The sequence below is a fragment of the Perna viridis genome, chromosome 2 (assembly GCF_037379345.1).
Source record: "Perna viridis isolate PV_CMFRI_1.1 ecotype Kerala chromosome 2, ASM3737934v1, whole genome shotgun sequence".
Taxonomy (NCBI): domain Eukaryota; kingdom Metazoa; phylum Mollusca; class Bivalvia; order Mytilida; family Mytilidae; genus Perna; species Perna viridis.
This window is the reverse complement of record NC_142446.1, coordinates 10,435,352-10,449,917: the sequence shown is the minus strand read 5'-3', so window position 1 is coordinate 10,449,917 and position 14,566 is coordinate 10,435,352. Positions and strand designations below refer to the sequence as shown.

The following is a 14,566-nucleotide window of genomic DNA, read 5'->3' as shown; positions in this document are numbered from 1 at the left end:
ATTTCCTTTCATCTGTGGCAACATCCCTTCAACACCTGTGTATGGAGTGTTCATATCACAACTCCTACGTTATGCCAGAGCTTGCCGAAACTAGGCAGACTTTTTGTATCGCGCTAGAATTCTGACTAATAGGCTTCTGGAGCAGGGTTATGTTGCTACAAGATTGAAGACATCACTACAGAAGTTTTATGGTCGTCATCAAGAAGTCGTGGATCGTTACGGTGTATCCAACTGCGCCATGAAAACTGATTTGTTCAACGTGTCGTAGTTTTCCTTTCCTCTTTCGTCTACCCCGGACTAGATTTTTTATGAGCAACTCGGTGGGTGGACCCTTACCCTACCGGTGCACCTGGTCCATGCTCCCAGTTTTTAGTGGAGTCCGAGTTGCTCATTTGCTTTGTTGCTTTGTGTTTGATTTAGTTACTTTTTTTTTTTGTTGTGTATGTCTGTTTGTCCCTGGATTGCATTCTTTTAAAGTATTCCGCTTGGCTGTTTACTCGTATTGGTTCATACCTAGAGACCATCACAACCATGAAAACTCATTGTGTAGAAATATTCCAATAAGCTAACAATAATATATATTTGCGACGAAATTACATGTACAAAGATATAATAATTTATTGCATATATGACTAAATGGTGGTATGCATGTACATGTTTGATATCAGAGAATTTTTGGTGCGTGATTGTGCAATAGAGAGACGAAATCTCTGCCGACGGCCAGGGAGAGATCCGGATGGAGATGGACTGCTATCAGTGTCTGTGTCTGCCATGGTGGCATAACAACTCCAATTTGTATTGTTCTTTTATTGATTGTTGTGTACACTGTTGGATCCGCTTTCCATGACGTTCTGCAACAGGGTACCTGTATACAAATATAAATGCTTTTTATTTTTTTTTTGTTTTTTGATGAATTTGCCAAACTGATTTTGTTGGAAATTACGAGGCCTTATGTTGAAAACAGTACAAATCTTGAAATGTGCACAAGTGATTTTTTCGATATTCATTCTCATTCTAGTTTCGTTTGTCAGTTGGCTGTAAAAATCATATCGTATATAGATGAACCCTGTCGTAATCGTCATTGCTACCCTTCCAGTAAAATTATAGTCCTTGCGTATTTTAATTTTTGATATTCTGCAAAACAAATGCTAATCCGGCCGGATGGGCTAATTTAAATCAGACTAATATCCCTGAATATACTCACTGGTAAACAAGAGCAAAGCCCGCAGCAACAGCAAGGTCTTTGTTGAGTTATTCGGCTCTCCTGGCTATTACCAACAACAGCAATCAATTCGACCCCATAAACACCGTTCAGTGGTATGTTCTGGAAGTATGTAGTGGTACATTTCGATATTACCAGCTTGTACTCGTCGTCTTTATTGGAGAGGTTAGCATCTACAATAAAATTACATTAACTTGTCAATTATGGTAATCCAGAGGCGTAGCCATATCAAAATCATTATGGAAGCCTTCCGTGGCAAATAAAAGGGGAAAGGAATTATTTTAGTTCTGTTGAGGCCTTGGCTTCTTGAAATACATTTTAGCTACATACGCCACTGGATAAGTGTAAGCTGACATATACAGAGAGATACGGAAAGCAAGAGGTATCTTCAGAGTTCATAGTTCATATTTCAGAGTTTGTACTTCATACCTCTGATTTCTGATTTCATAGTTGAGAGCCTAGCTTCATACTTCAGAGTTCCGACTTCATACATCTTATTTCATAGTTATGATGCATTTACATAAACGGTTTAGAGTTTGATTTTTATTTTAAATCACGCGACCAAGGAATAATGATAAGCCTAGTGCATTTGAAGCGCGTCATGAAGATACTAAAAAGGAGGCAATGTGAAACCCTTTTTTGAAGTTGTTGAAAAAATCGGAAAAGAGATAACGAGCAATTATGGAAATTTGGGACAGAACTCCATGGGGACAAGACTGGACGTTCTTCATGGTCTCGGGTAGGATTTTAATTAAGAAAATATTAAATTATTCAATAAATGCATTTTCATTATCAAAATGCGCATTTTGCCTTTAATGAAAACAGAAAGATATATGTAAAATGCGTTCTTTTTTTTTCTCTCTTCATTTTGTTTTATCAAAACGATTTCATACAATGTACGTGTATGAATGTGAAATATATTTTTAATTTTAGTGTTAAAAGAGAAGACGTCCGAATAATAATGCGAGTCTTAGATCGTCAAGGTACTCGGTTTCGGAAAGCCAATCGTCTTGTACGAAGACAATGCAGATGCCCTAGTCCGAACTTAGTATGGCATGCCGATGGTTTCGACAAGCTGAAGCCCTATGGATTTTGCATCTATGGAGCAATTGATGGCCTTTCAAGATATATTATATGTTAAGGGTCAGTGTAAGTAACAATAATCCTAGAATTGTGGAAGTGTATATTGAACATTTTTCGTTGATTGGCATGATTAATACTCATGGTTACCTTTCGACAAATACAATTTTCACTCTAACTACAGACAAACCTGTGTATTTTGAAAATTTTGAAGACATAGCATCCCCTTGATATGAAAAAAGTTATACCGATTACAGAGGCGTAACATGCAAATAAGCACGACCAGGATAACGAATTAACGAACACATATCTTTGAACTTGTTTGTATGTAATTGTTAGTTCTATATCCTGTTTTCTTTTTTTTTTTACAAAAAAATAAGTACTGCGTAATGTATCAACAAAAATATTATTAGGGCTCTAACAATACCTCCGTACCAGGCGCTCGTCTGGTGCTCATACACAAGTTAACTGTAGTCAAACTGAAAATTGTGGTGAAACTGAGGCCATATTTGTAGAAATGTAATGACGAACATCAAGTGATTTGGTTCAAGGTAATTTAACAGGTACTATGGTATGGCAATGATACTTGGGCCAGTAAATAAATTTTGGTTAGTACAACGTGATTTAGATCGTCTTTGCTTCGATTACATCCTAGAGTCTACTGTGGACCGGCATTACTCAAGTTCACATACCTGTAACTACCTGTGTTTATTGTTCTTATTACAAAATGTTTTGTTTCATGTTATGAGTGAATGTGTCTTTTCTGTCGACATTGGACACGAGAAGGAATGTAATGATTCTAATGAATCATGTATATCCTTGAGCGCCGTCCCTCGGTGTCCATTGCGGACCGAAATATTCTATTTCACAAAAGTCTTTTAATTAAAAAAAAAGAGAAAAGTAAAACAAGATTTCTACGCGTAGCCATATGGCCCCAATCCCCACTGAAAAAGTTGAAGCACAAATATCCCACAACTTCCATAAATTTGACAATTAAAATTAGAGGTACAATATGAGCAACTACATATGGTGTTTAACAATCCCACAAATTTTATTCATTATTCCTTGGTCGCGCTTGATGGGTTAAGAACATCTAAACCGTTCATATAATGCATCCTAACTATGAAATAAGATGTATGAAGTCGTAACTCTGAAGTATGAAGCTAAGCTCTCAACTATGAAGTCAGAAATCAGAAGTATAAAGTATAAACTTAAAAGTGTGAAGTATGGACTCAGAAATATACGGTATGAACTCTGAAGTCTGAAGATACCTCTCGCTTTCCGCACAGAGATAAGAAACTTGTTTATTAAGGTCCAGCTAAAGTCAATATCTCTGACATTCCTTAATAAAATGTTTTCATTCATAGTTTTAATAATACATTAAATTTAGCGCGGACACATTGCAAAATGCATCTGAATATGTATTTAACACACAAGCACAAGTCAGACTTAGCAGAACCTTAACCAGATAATCAATAAAATGATCATGCAGTGGAGAACAAGATTTCCTGACCTTTCAGTGCACTTATTTATTAAATTTCCTTTATCCCTTTTGATGAAATGATCTAGAAAATTGTAGAAGACGTAAAAATGGGAGGCTGAAAATATTTATTTAATTATTTTGTGAAACAACAAAGTTGTGATAGGTTTATGTGAAAATTATGAATTTAAATTAAAATTATTTTTTTCATTTTCGGAAAAGTTAAGGGAAAGGTAACTTGTTGGATTTGGTAGAAAGAAAAATATGGTATGAACATAAAACAAAGACAGATATTGTAGAATGGGTAAACTGAAGGTTTTATTTTAATATTCGCAATTCCTTTTTAGTTATGATCATTTAAAGTCACTAGTATCTCGTTCCCTGCCGCGAGTACAATGTTTCTGAACTTTCATTTAAGTGCAAATTTCTTGTATATTTATATCTTTGGTGTAAGTATAATGTTGCAAAACTAACTAAGACATAAAAATAAATAAATATATAATTTTACCAGAAATACCACTAATGCTTAAGATTAGCATGGTTAGTCCTGCATACAATCCATAAACTCACACGTACCATTATCAATATCGGCTGACAGAATCAAAAGTCGCCGATTGGTTAGACAAAGTCTTCCTCTGCCAATCGATGGCCTCATTTGATCTTTCCCGTTGGGTTCTAAGAAGTCAATATTCGAAAACTGTAACCACGATCCTCCCAATAACAACATCTCACCTTCTATCAACATACCTAAATGAAGGAAGTCAATAAAAGGATTCATTTGATAATTCAAAGGGGTTTTAGCCACGGAATGTAAAGCACTGCTTTCTGTTAGGAGTAGCCATAGATGCTTACATATTTCAGGAACTCGGAACACCAACAAGATGTACTACTATACTAATCATTAATATCACTACATTATTAACTCTACTATACACCATTTTTGGCAACCTTTGCCATTTAAGAACTGTTTATTAGATAAGTATATACAATGAACTGTTCCATAATTATACAAACCTTGTAGAAGTTGTTCGTATGACATTATTTCTCCTGGCTTGCCTTTGACATCCCAAACATTTTCTTTCATTCTATTGCCGTCATCTAGCAAGATTTTTTGCAAGTTGGTTCTATTCTCCACTTCATACGTTTCATTGAAGACTTCCTGCGATCTTGGATTGAGATCAAGCTCCGTAAATCTTTTGGCAATAGACCTTGGTTGTTCCACAACAGTCCTCGAAAGGTTCGGGGACGGCATAGGGGTCGGTTTCTGTGCCGTCATGTTTGGCATGGTGGCGAACTTGTGTGATACAACATTGGGCGTAGTGTTGGCAAGGGAAACTTCTTTATTAGCATTGACGATGGTTTCCTGTAAAACAGCAGGCAAGAAAATGCTAGGCATTTTACTCTACATACAGTACAGATAGATTCCGATGCTTCTTACTCATAATCAAATCAAAACCTGACAATTTACATGAAAGCTAGATGCGCTTTACTTGAACCAACCGTAACGTGTGAATCCGTTGATTGCATGGTAGCTCATTTTTATTATAACATTATGACATTATCAAACAATGAGCTGTCTAACAGAGCATGGTTGCGTTGATCTAAGCCTGGCTTGTTGGCATCAATCAAATTACTTTTTTTTTCGAAGTAATGTATCCATGGGGTTGTAGTCGAGAGTGAAATGAATGATAAACAGTACTAATCTCTATAGCTATATACTTCGAATATGTTTCCTGCTTTAGTAGTAAACTGATTTTTTTCGGGTGGGTTGTTTTAGAGTGTACTTTGAATCAACTTTGTCTTCAATGTTTATTGTTGAAAGTTTTCAGTGCCAACCAATTTATGACAATCTAGTAGAAAAGGCATTGCTGATATATAATAGTGATAGATCACAAAATGCATTCCTTCATGACAACTTCAGTAAACGCTTTGTTGCACTCCGAACCAGAACATTGCTACCACCTTAACATCGGTCTGTGGAAAGTTTTCTGTCACTTTTTTTACGGACTATATTTACGTGATTTGCATGAACAGTGGTCAGTGACGAAAACTGCAAAATTTTCTAGCTATGGTCGAAATGTTAGGTAATCAACGGCCATTGTTTACTTTCAAGGCCTGTTATATGTATTTTAGGTGATGTATTTCAATGCAGCTGTTACATTTTTTTTTATTTTCTTGTAAAATGACACTAGTGAAACTAAATAAAACACTATAATCTATTATTTTCATATTCTTATAATTGCACAGATCAAGAGCCTCCAAAAATACTGAAGGATAAAGTTTTGAATAATGTCCCGCATTTTGTGATGTCCTAACAGTGCAAAGTGTACAGTTTTAACGCCAACCTTCCAGGTCAAGCCTATATAAATTTACATGTTTTTTTTATAATGAAGTGTTATTTGTATCATACAGAGAGAATGATACTTATTATAATATGTAATAGGTTTAAAGCATTCAACCTTTCATTTCGTTATTTAATTTTCTGCTCTATTTGAAAAACTGAATAAATTTGAAAATTAGCGTATAAACGTGAATTCTCATTTCTTTGTTGCACACACAGGGTTAATAAAATATTTGTGAACATATGCAGCAACCATGTTCCTTTTTCATGATTCCATATCTATTGTAATAAGTGGCTCCAAAACCTCAGCAATCTTATCCAGTATTATTAATAACCGTATAACACGTTAAAGACACCGTCGGTACTACTGCCAACATTCCTAGCAAGTAATTATGTTCTCTACAGAGATCTACGCAGTGAAATCCTTATCATAAAGGTTTAAACATTCACGTACTTAGTGAATTGCATAATGAACGATTTCTACTGCTTGACTTCTGCAGATATTTATGTGTCAAGGTGTCTTTAGAGACCAGCTATAACGTGTATTGCCAATGTTTTATATTCTTGAAGCTAGATCGCTTAAAGAAGTCTTTTCAGACAGGGTAATTCACTGATTTTTTTTTATAAAGAACTGTTTCTGACCACCGCTATCAGTAATAAGACCGGGAAATCTTGATATCTTCATTCCTCATTTATGGTCAAAATATTTCAAGTTATCTAAATCAATGTTTGTTTACTGAGGTAAACGTACACCGTCCAATTAAAACATCAATTTGTTTACATCTACAATCAGTGATAATTTGAGGTGTACAAAGAAATAAATCAAAGGTCATCCAGGGTGGTTACTAATGTATATGAATATATGTGTCACGCGTTTGCCTGAAGAAAAAATGACCATGTCCACCCAAAGGTGCATTTGGAAACACTGCTGCATACAATTCTAAGCAAATCGTGTATTTTCCGTACTATCATTATACGTAAAGAAAATAGAATAGTAAATGCATGTAAAAAAAAAACACATTAGTTAATGAAATAAGTTAATTCAGTTACCCACCTTTTTTTCAATCGGTCTTGCATTTTGTACTCCTACAGGAGAAGATTGGAACAAAACAGGAGAGGAGTGGAACTCGGTGTTAGACTGGCGTCCTACAGATTGTGGACCTGATGTCTGTACCACCAAGGGATTTTCCAATAACTTTCTCTGTTCCTCTATTTCGACCTTTTCTTCGCTATAATCATTACCCTCACTCTCTGCTACAGGTGCTAAAGTTGGCGTGACAGTTCCTGTTAGTCTGTCCCTGGAGGAAGTATTATACCCATATAATTTCGTTGAAGACGTTTGTGTTCCTGGCCAGGTTTGAGTCGACGGTCTGACCGGGAACTCGACATTATCATATGGACCGGCATCCATTAATTGCATGCGTCTCACTTTCACTAACGAATGTTTTCACACTCCCCCGTCAAGATTAATACCAGAAGATACTTTGATATTGACTCATTTTCGATTAATGTACATCATGAAATCGTTTAATACGTATTCCATTGTGTAAATAAGAATATTTTCTAATAAACTGTATTTCATAAAATCATGTTTTTGTCTGTTAAATCCATAAACTTCTGATGATAACCGTGCTATATGAACCATTCATAACAGCCGTGTAGTAGAACGACACCTATAAATAGGTTTAGAAGAAGAGCCGGCTGTTTGCTTGATCACACTCACAGAAAACAGAATACTACATAACAGAGTAAATGGAATAAACCTCACGTATGAAATATTAAGGCGTAAACCGCCATCTGTTGTTTAATTACTTGTCCCAGGTGATATCAAAGGAGCAGAAGATCCGGAGGCACATCTTGTAAACACAAGAGAAGAATAATGCACTAATTTATAGAAATATAACATTATCCTTTACTTTGTGTGTTAAGTTAAAAATGAGAAATCAATTTGAGTTACATTACATTCCGCTATGGGACGATTCTTGTTATGTCATAATTACAAGAATATTGATTACATCTGACTATATATCGTTAAAATCCATTTACAAGGCGGTACATGTACTTATTTCATATGCTTTCCTTAGACTATCTAAAAAGTGCCAACAGTCACCCAACGAAACAATTTATGGGTTTTCCTGGGGCTAATTACACTCGCCCGACAGGCTTTTTTTACATCCATGGGGCAGCAAGCATTTTTATGGGGACCTGTGATCACATTTGATATTGAAGAAAATAGGACCAAACTCATGGAAAATAAAAATTGGGACGAACAATTGATCCCATTAAAAAGGAAAATAGAACGTCTACAGAACTGAAACTTCGATTCAAAATATCCGGGATGAATAAGTTCCTGTTTCACGTACTGGTTAAATTACATGGGTAGAAATTGTGTGTGTATGCTTATGTTAAAAAGATTTTCTAAAAAAAAAGGAGAAAAAAAGTTCCCACTTTATCTTTAACTAAACTTTTACTTGTACAATAGAACAAAAGAAATAATTCTATCGCACTGAACTTAACCGTAGTACGCCGACCTAGACACGTTCGCCGTTTTCTGGCAGTTATTTTAATTTTTGTTTTTGTTTTTTGCTGTTGTTGTTGTTGTTGTAGTTTATTTGATTTGTTCTTTTGTATATATTTCTTTTATTGCGTGTCACAGGAGCCACGTTTTTGGCAGCTAGAGATTTTCAGGCTTGCTGAGTACTGTCCCGCCTGAAGACATAAAGGGACATTTGAAAAATGTGCAGGGACATCCGGGCTTGTCAAAAGTATTCGGTCACTCGCAATCTTTCCATTTGTTTCTATGCAAAATCACATTTTTTTTTCAAAAAAAGATAATTGAACCTTATTTCTAAAAGTAAGAAAAATATCAGACATTTTACTGTTTATTTTGATCCATCTCTTATCCATTACTCCTCCTACACCACTAAGTAGAAATGAATGAAATTTTCACAGAATCTTTATTACAAGTTCCCATTGTCCACCTCCTATTTTGGATTTTGACCGAAATTAATATGGAGGTCAAAAGGCGCATGTCATCAAATGGCCGCGCAGGGAGTGGGATATCAAGATAGTGAGTTTTTATATTTTTTTCTGCACTCTTTGACACTTCTGAAAACGATACTGTAGAACCTTTTCAAAACCACAACAGTTTAATTTTAGCCTTTTCCTTTTTAAAGGTAAAAAAATCATCAATATCAGTTGAGAAGTATACCACTGACATTTTATTTGAAAAGTATGATTATACGTAGAAAGTAATAGCAAATTTAATTAGGAGTGACCGATTTTTCACGTTTTTCTTCCGGTGCTAGAGCTTGTATCTACTACCTTGCTGAAATTAGTAAGTAAATATTATTAAAAGTCGGACAGAACATGTACAAAATAACAGAGAAAACAGGAGTCTGTAGAGACCTTTAACCGACTTAATTTAAAAACAAATACCAATCATAAGCATACAACAATTAGTAAAGCACATATAAGACATATACTAAAGTACACATGAGACATAGTAAAACGCATTTAGACATAGAACACATGCATACTATGTTTATAAGCGTCAGGCACAAATCAAAGCTGCAAACTAAAAGTAATTTTGCTATAGCTGGAAAAGAAGCAAAAGCACTAATGAATTATAAATAACTATAATAAATCAAACAACAAATAAAACATCGAAGGACAGAAGAATTCAGCAGTGGGACAGCAAAATTATTAACATGGAATGATAAACACCACGTGGAAATGAAATTTTGAAGTGTTTAAAGATTGACGGGCTCCGTGCATGTTTAAGCAGGGATTTCCACAATTTTCCTGCTCTTTATGCCATACCTTGTTGTTCTTGGCCGTGGAACATCAACTGAGTTTATATCTAAAATTATGTGAGTTATTTTTTGAGTTATTTGTGAAGTTAAACATATTGTATAAAAATTCAGGACTGGATTTTAATACAATTTTCTAGTTTTCTAATGCCATGGTTCTCAATCGTCTATTTTTAAGTGTTGGAAGCTTTGATAGTTCCAAATAAATTTTCGTATATATGTATAGTTACGGTCATTGTAGATTTCAGCACTCCATAAGTCTTTTTTCCTATTTTGTTGTGTTGCGCTGGCTACAGAAATGTCATCTGAGTGGGCAATATGTTAGATTTGACATGACGAATGAATGATTAATTTTCCCATATTGAAATCACCGCGCTTTTTGTATATTTAAGCAGGGGCATGACTTGTAAATACGAGGTTGACAGTAGTATGGGTTGGAGCCCCACATGTGGCCAGGTTTCAAGGAACCAATACCTAAACCGGGGGTTTATCTACTTTCCAGTCTATGTTGTATGTTTTTTCTTCCGTCAAGCACGGGGACCACGCGAGAAGCTCATTTTAGGCAAACGGTCGTAAATCTTGCTTTTGATGGTTATTTTAATTGTTGACTTGTACACACAAGTCAACGTGTATTTTATCTTTACCTTTATATGTTAGTGAACAAAAGTATGTAGCTGCTAAAAAAAAAGTGAGAATAAAAGTACAACAGCTATCATTATTAAAATTGTTGCAAATTGTGATATTATATGTAAACATACCCAACTGTGCTTTAGTATTCTTTAATTAGTCCCTGGTTAAGGTAACACTGAATATCAGGATAGGATTTTGCAAAACAAAAACACAAGTAGTCAGGTACAACAATTAGCAACAGCAATCGTAGTTAAAGATCCATTTTCGACATTTTAAAACTTGCTCTAAATTGAATACTTTTGAGTCGGGAATTTCCAAAGAAGCACCGTTACAACCCAATCAGAATTCCTCAGCCATTTTTAGTGTAGCAGAAATGGCAGAGTACCATTTCAATGTGTTGGTGTTTCAAGTTTCACGTTCTGTGATTTATTAACGAAAAGCATGTCTTCTAAAAGCACACGATAGTTGCACTTCTGTCAAACATTTCGCATAAATAGATAAATGTATTGAAGTTAACGAGTGTCCAAGACTATAATGGAAAAAACAGATATGGTGAAATGCAACAAATGCACCATCGTATAACCTTTATAAAAATAATAGTAAATACTTACAGAGCTCACTAAGAGGTCTTCAATAACTGTAAACACACCTTCAAGTAAGCTCTGAAAGTCCTGACAACATAAGTATTGAAATCCACAGTAAAAGAATCAGGACCAGATCCAGACACTTTGAAAAGGGTGGGGGTTGCCCCTTTCTGGATCCGCCACCGCAGAACGATGACGTACACTGGGGCAAAATCGTTCATTTCTAGCCAATATATATCATGTCTTCAAGCGTAGTAGACAATTTGAAAATAGTGGACAAACATCCGAAATAACATGCCAACTTCTATGTAAAAGCATAGACCCGTAATTAATTATAGGTCCCTGGTTAAAGGTTGGAATCCTTTCATAATAAGGATGGTTCCAAGTCAGACCGTGGCAACCTCTAGCATTATGTACACCCTCCAGTCTGGGAGTGTATATAAGTCCCCGCTCCACGGGGGAAGGAGGGCACTTTTGTTAAAATTTGGTATGGGTGCAGCTGGACCAGGAACTGCCCCACCCCATTCTTATGTTTGTCTGCAAGAAAATCAGTCCCATACATATATTTTTCATCGCGAAATACATGCCCATTCATATGTCTCCAGCAGGTTGCAGAAAGGAAACATAAATTAAATCTTTTGATCAAACCCCATACATCTGTAATTGGTCAATTTTGATCAAGCAGACATTTTTCCCGTTGTTATTAGCTGCAGCAGTCACTAATTGGAGATTAATTGAAATAACTGAAACGTTTGTCCTAGCAATAAATTACAAATTATTGAGGGTGTACATAAATTGTAGGAATTATGACCCATTGATATAATATAGCTCAGAGATGGCAGTCTATTGACATACAGGAAAGTGAAAAATTAGGTTAAATTTTTGAAATATTCTTCTAGAGTGGGTGCAATGTAGTTATCTTTGTGATAAAATTAGCGAGAAATTAAAGTTTCAACCTAAAACCGCCTAAATCTACCCCTGATTACCCATGCTTTACAAATTTGGGGGTGGGTGGGGTTGCACGCCCGCCACGCCCCCGCCTGAACCCGCCCCTGACAGTCACTGTAATATGAAGTCTCTGGTTAAGCATATTGACTGGCTTAGATTAGATTAGATTTTATTTAGGCATTAAAATAGCTTACAATACAAATAAAACAATGACAACAGATACAGAATCATGTAAATCTCTGTAGTATATTTTAAACACATGAATTGATAGCCTGGAATAACCCATAAAGCTCAAAACAGCTTATTTCCAATGGGGTCCTTAGTTCAAAAATACAAAAAGGGATCATATATTTAGTAAACATATGTTATATAATTAATAGACAATAAAACATGAAATACATATAGAGTAACTAATACATTAAAATTCATTATTCTCTCGATTTCTAGTAGTTTCTTGTAAATATTTTTTGACAGAAGATTTAAAGGCATATTTGTTGGTTATAGTTTTGATATTAGCAGGTAACCTGTTCCAATCTTGAATCGCCAAATTACAAAAACTGATGGCCGGAGTGTTGGGAATAAAATAATTAAAATTTGAGGAACTTCTTGTACTATTGGTATTTAAATTAAAATTTGCACTTAAATAATCAGGAGCCTTTCCATGAAATATATTAAAAACGGGATTTATTCTTAAATGAGACACTCTATCTGCCACAAACAACATATTCACCTTTTCTAATAATTCACAATTTACTCTGCTTCTTGGACCGAGGTCGAGAATGAACATCACCACCTCATTTTGTAAAACCTTTAACTTTTTTAACAACCCCTTCCCTAAACTACTATACCACGAACCACGACGAACATGAGTAATCAAAATAGCATTGTATTAATGCCGTGGTGAGGGTCAATCTCGATCTCGTGTCCAAGCACTTGCTGTTTCTATATCAAAATCTCAGTCTACCATTGACTTTGTTTATAATATTAGATACAATATGTTCACAATTTAAGTATTTATCTATGTATACACCAAAATATTTGGCAGACTTTGTAGAATCAATAACATGATTGTAACATTTCACTCTGAAATTTGAAACGCTATTAACCTTTCTATGAGGACCAAAAGCGTACATTCTGTTTTACCTAGATGTAAAGACAGTTTGTTGTCTATAAGCCAGTCTGAACATTTTTCCAGAACCTTTCCCAATTCATCCGAAATAACATCATGGTTTTTATGCGTAAATACTATGGCACTATCGTCTGCATATAAAATCAATTTACAGTCATCATCTATGCTTATAGACATATTATTAATATATGTTAAAAACAATAAAGGTTCCAATATACTTCCTTGGGGCACTCCACATGTAACACCCATTGGATCTGACATAACATTATTTATAGAAACAAATTGTACACGTTCAGTAAGATATGATCTAAACCAATCAATATATTGTACACCAATAATTTTCAATTTAGAACATAGGATATTGTGGTCAACCGTATCAAAGGCTTTTTGAAGATCTAACATAATCATGCCTGTAAAATTACCATTTGCATTGTTGCCTCTTATATAATCAAGTAAGTGAATAAGACAAGTATCTGTTGAATATTTACCTCTAAAACCTTATTGAAATTCAAACAAAATATTGTTTTCTTGTAAAAAAAAATTGACAGTTGATTATACACACTTCTTTCCAAAATTTTTGAAACAATGCTAAGTATGCTGACTGGTCTATAATTGCCAACATCGAGTGGACTACCTTTTTTATACAAATGATTTCACACGAGCATATTTCATACTATTTGCTACAACACCTGAAACAATAGACTGATTTACAATATTACAAATTGGCGTTTTTAGAACACTAGCACCATTCCTTATAAATTTTGCCGGTATTTCGTCTAGACTGGTGCTTTTAGTAGGATTTCAAGCTGATAATTCTTATAAATAAAGTCTTCATTGACAGGTTCCAATAACATTTTCTTGTCTACTGGATTTTTTCTTTTATAAAAATTTACAAAAGCATTTGACACCTCACTAAATAAACCTTTAGCGGTTGACATTTTTTTTAACTAGTTTCGCTGCCATTGTTGTAATAAAAGAGTTAAAATGATTGACAATGGTTTTTGGATCGTGGCATGTCTGATTTTCAATATTTAATACAATGCTAGAATCTTGTACTTTGTTTCTACATTTACAAAATGATTCATAGTGCTCTTGTTTTTTTATCTTTATTGTATAATGATAAAGAATGGTCTCTTTCCTTGAACAGGCACAGGATTTCTGATGTCATCCAGGGTTCTGTTATTTGTTTTAGCCGCACATCTTTAGAGGGGAGCAACTTTGTCTAGTGCATCGGTAAGTAGCTTCCGGAAACAGAACCAGTTTTCGTCCACCGAACTTGACTCTTTGCATTTGTCCCAATCGATTTTATTAAGTTTTTTTTTGTTTTTTTAAAGCGGGCT

At 34.8% G+C, this 14,566-nt stretch overlaps 1 protein-coding gene across 1 annotated transcript; it reads right to left on the bottom strand.

Annotated features, from left to right (window-relative positions):
• Positions 1-600: 600 nt before the first annotated feature.
• On the bottom strand, positions 601-8,205 carry LOC148623598 (uncharacterized). The gene is made up of 5 exons (XM_088565526.1): positions 7,178-8,205; positions 4,797-5,145; positions 4,359-4,529; positions 1,205-1,395; positions 601-865 (listed from the first exon to the last, which is right to left on the bottom strand). The coding sequence occupies exons 1-5, from the start codon at positions 7,541-7,543 to the stop codon at positions 665-667; spliced, it is 1,278 nt and encodes a 425-aa protein (XP_088421652.1). The 5' UTR covers positions 7,544-8,205; the 3' UTR covers positions 601-664.
• Positions 8,206-14,566: the final 6,361 nt, after the last annotated feature.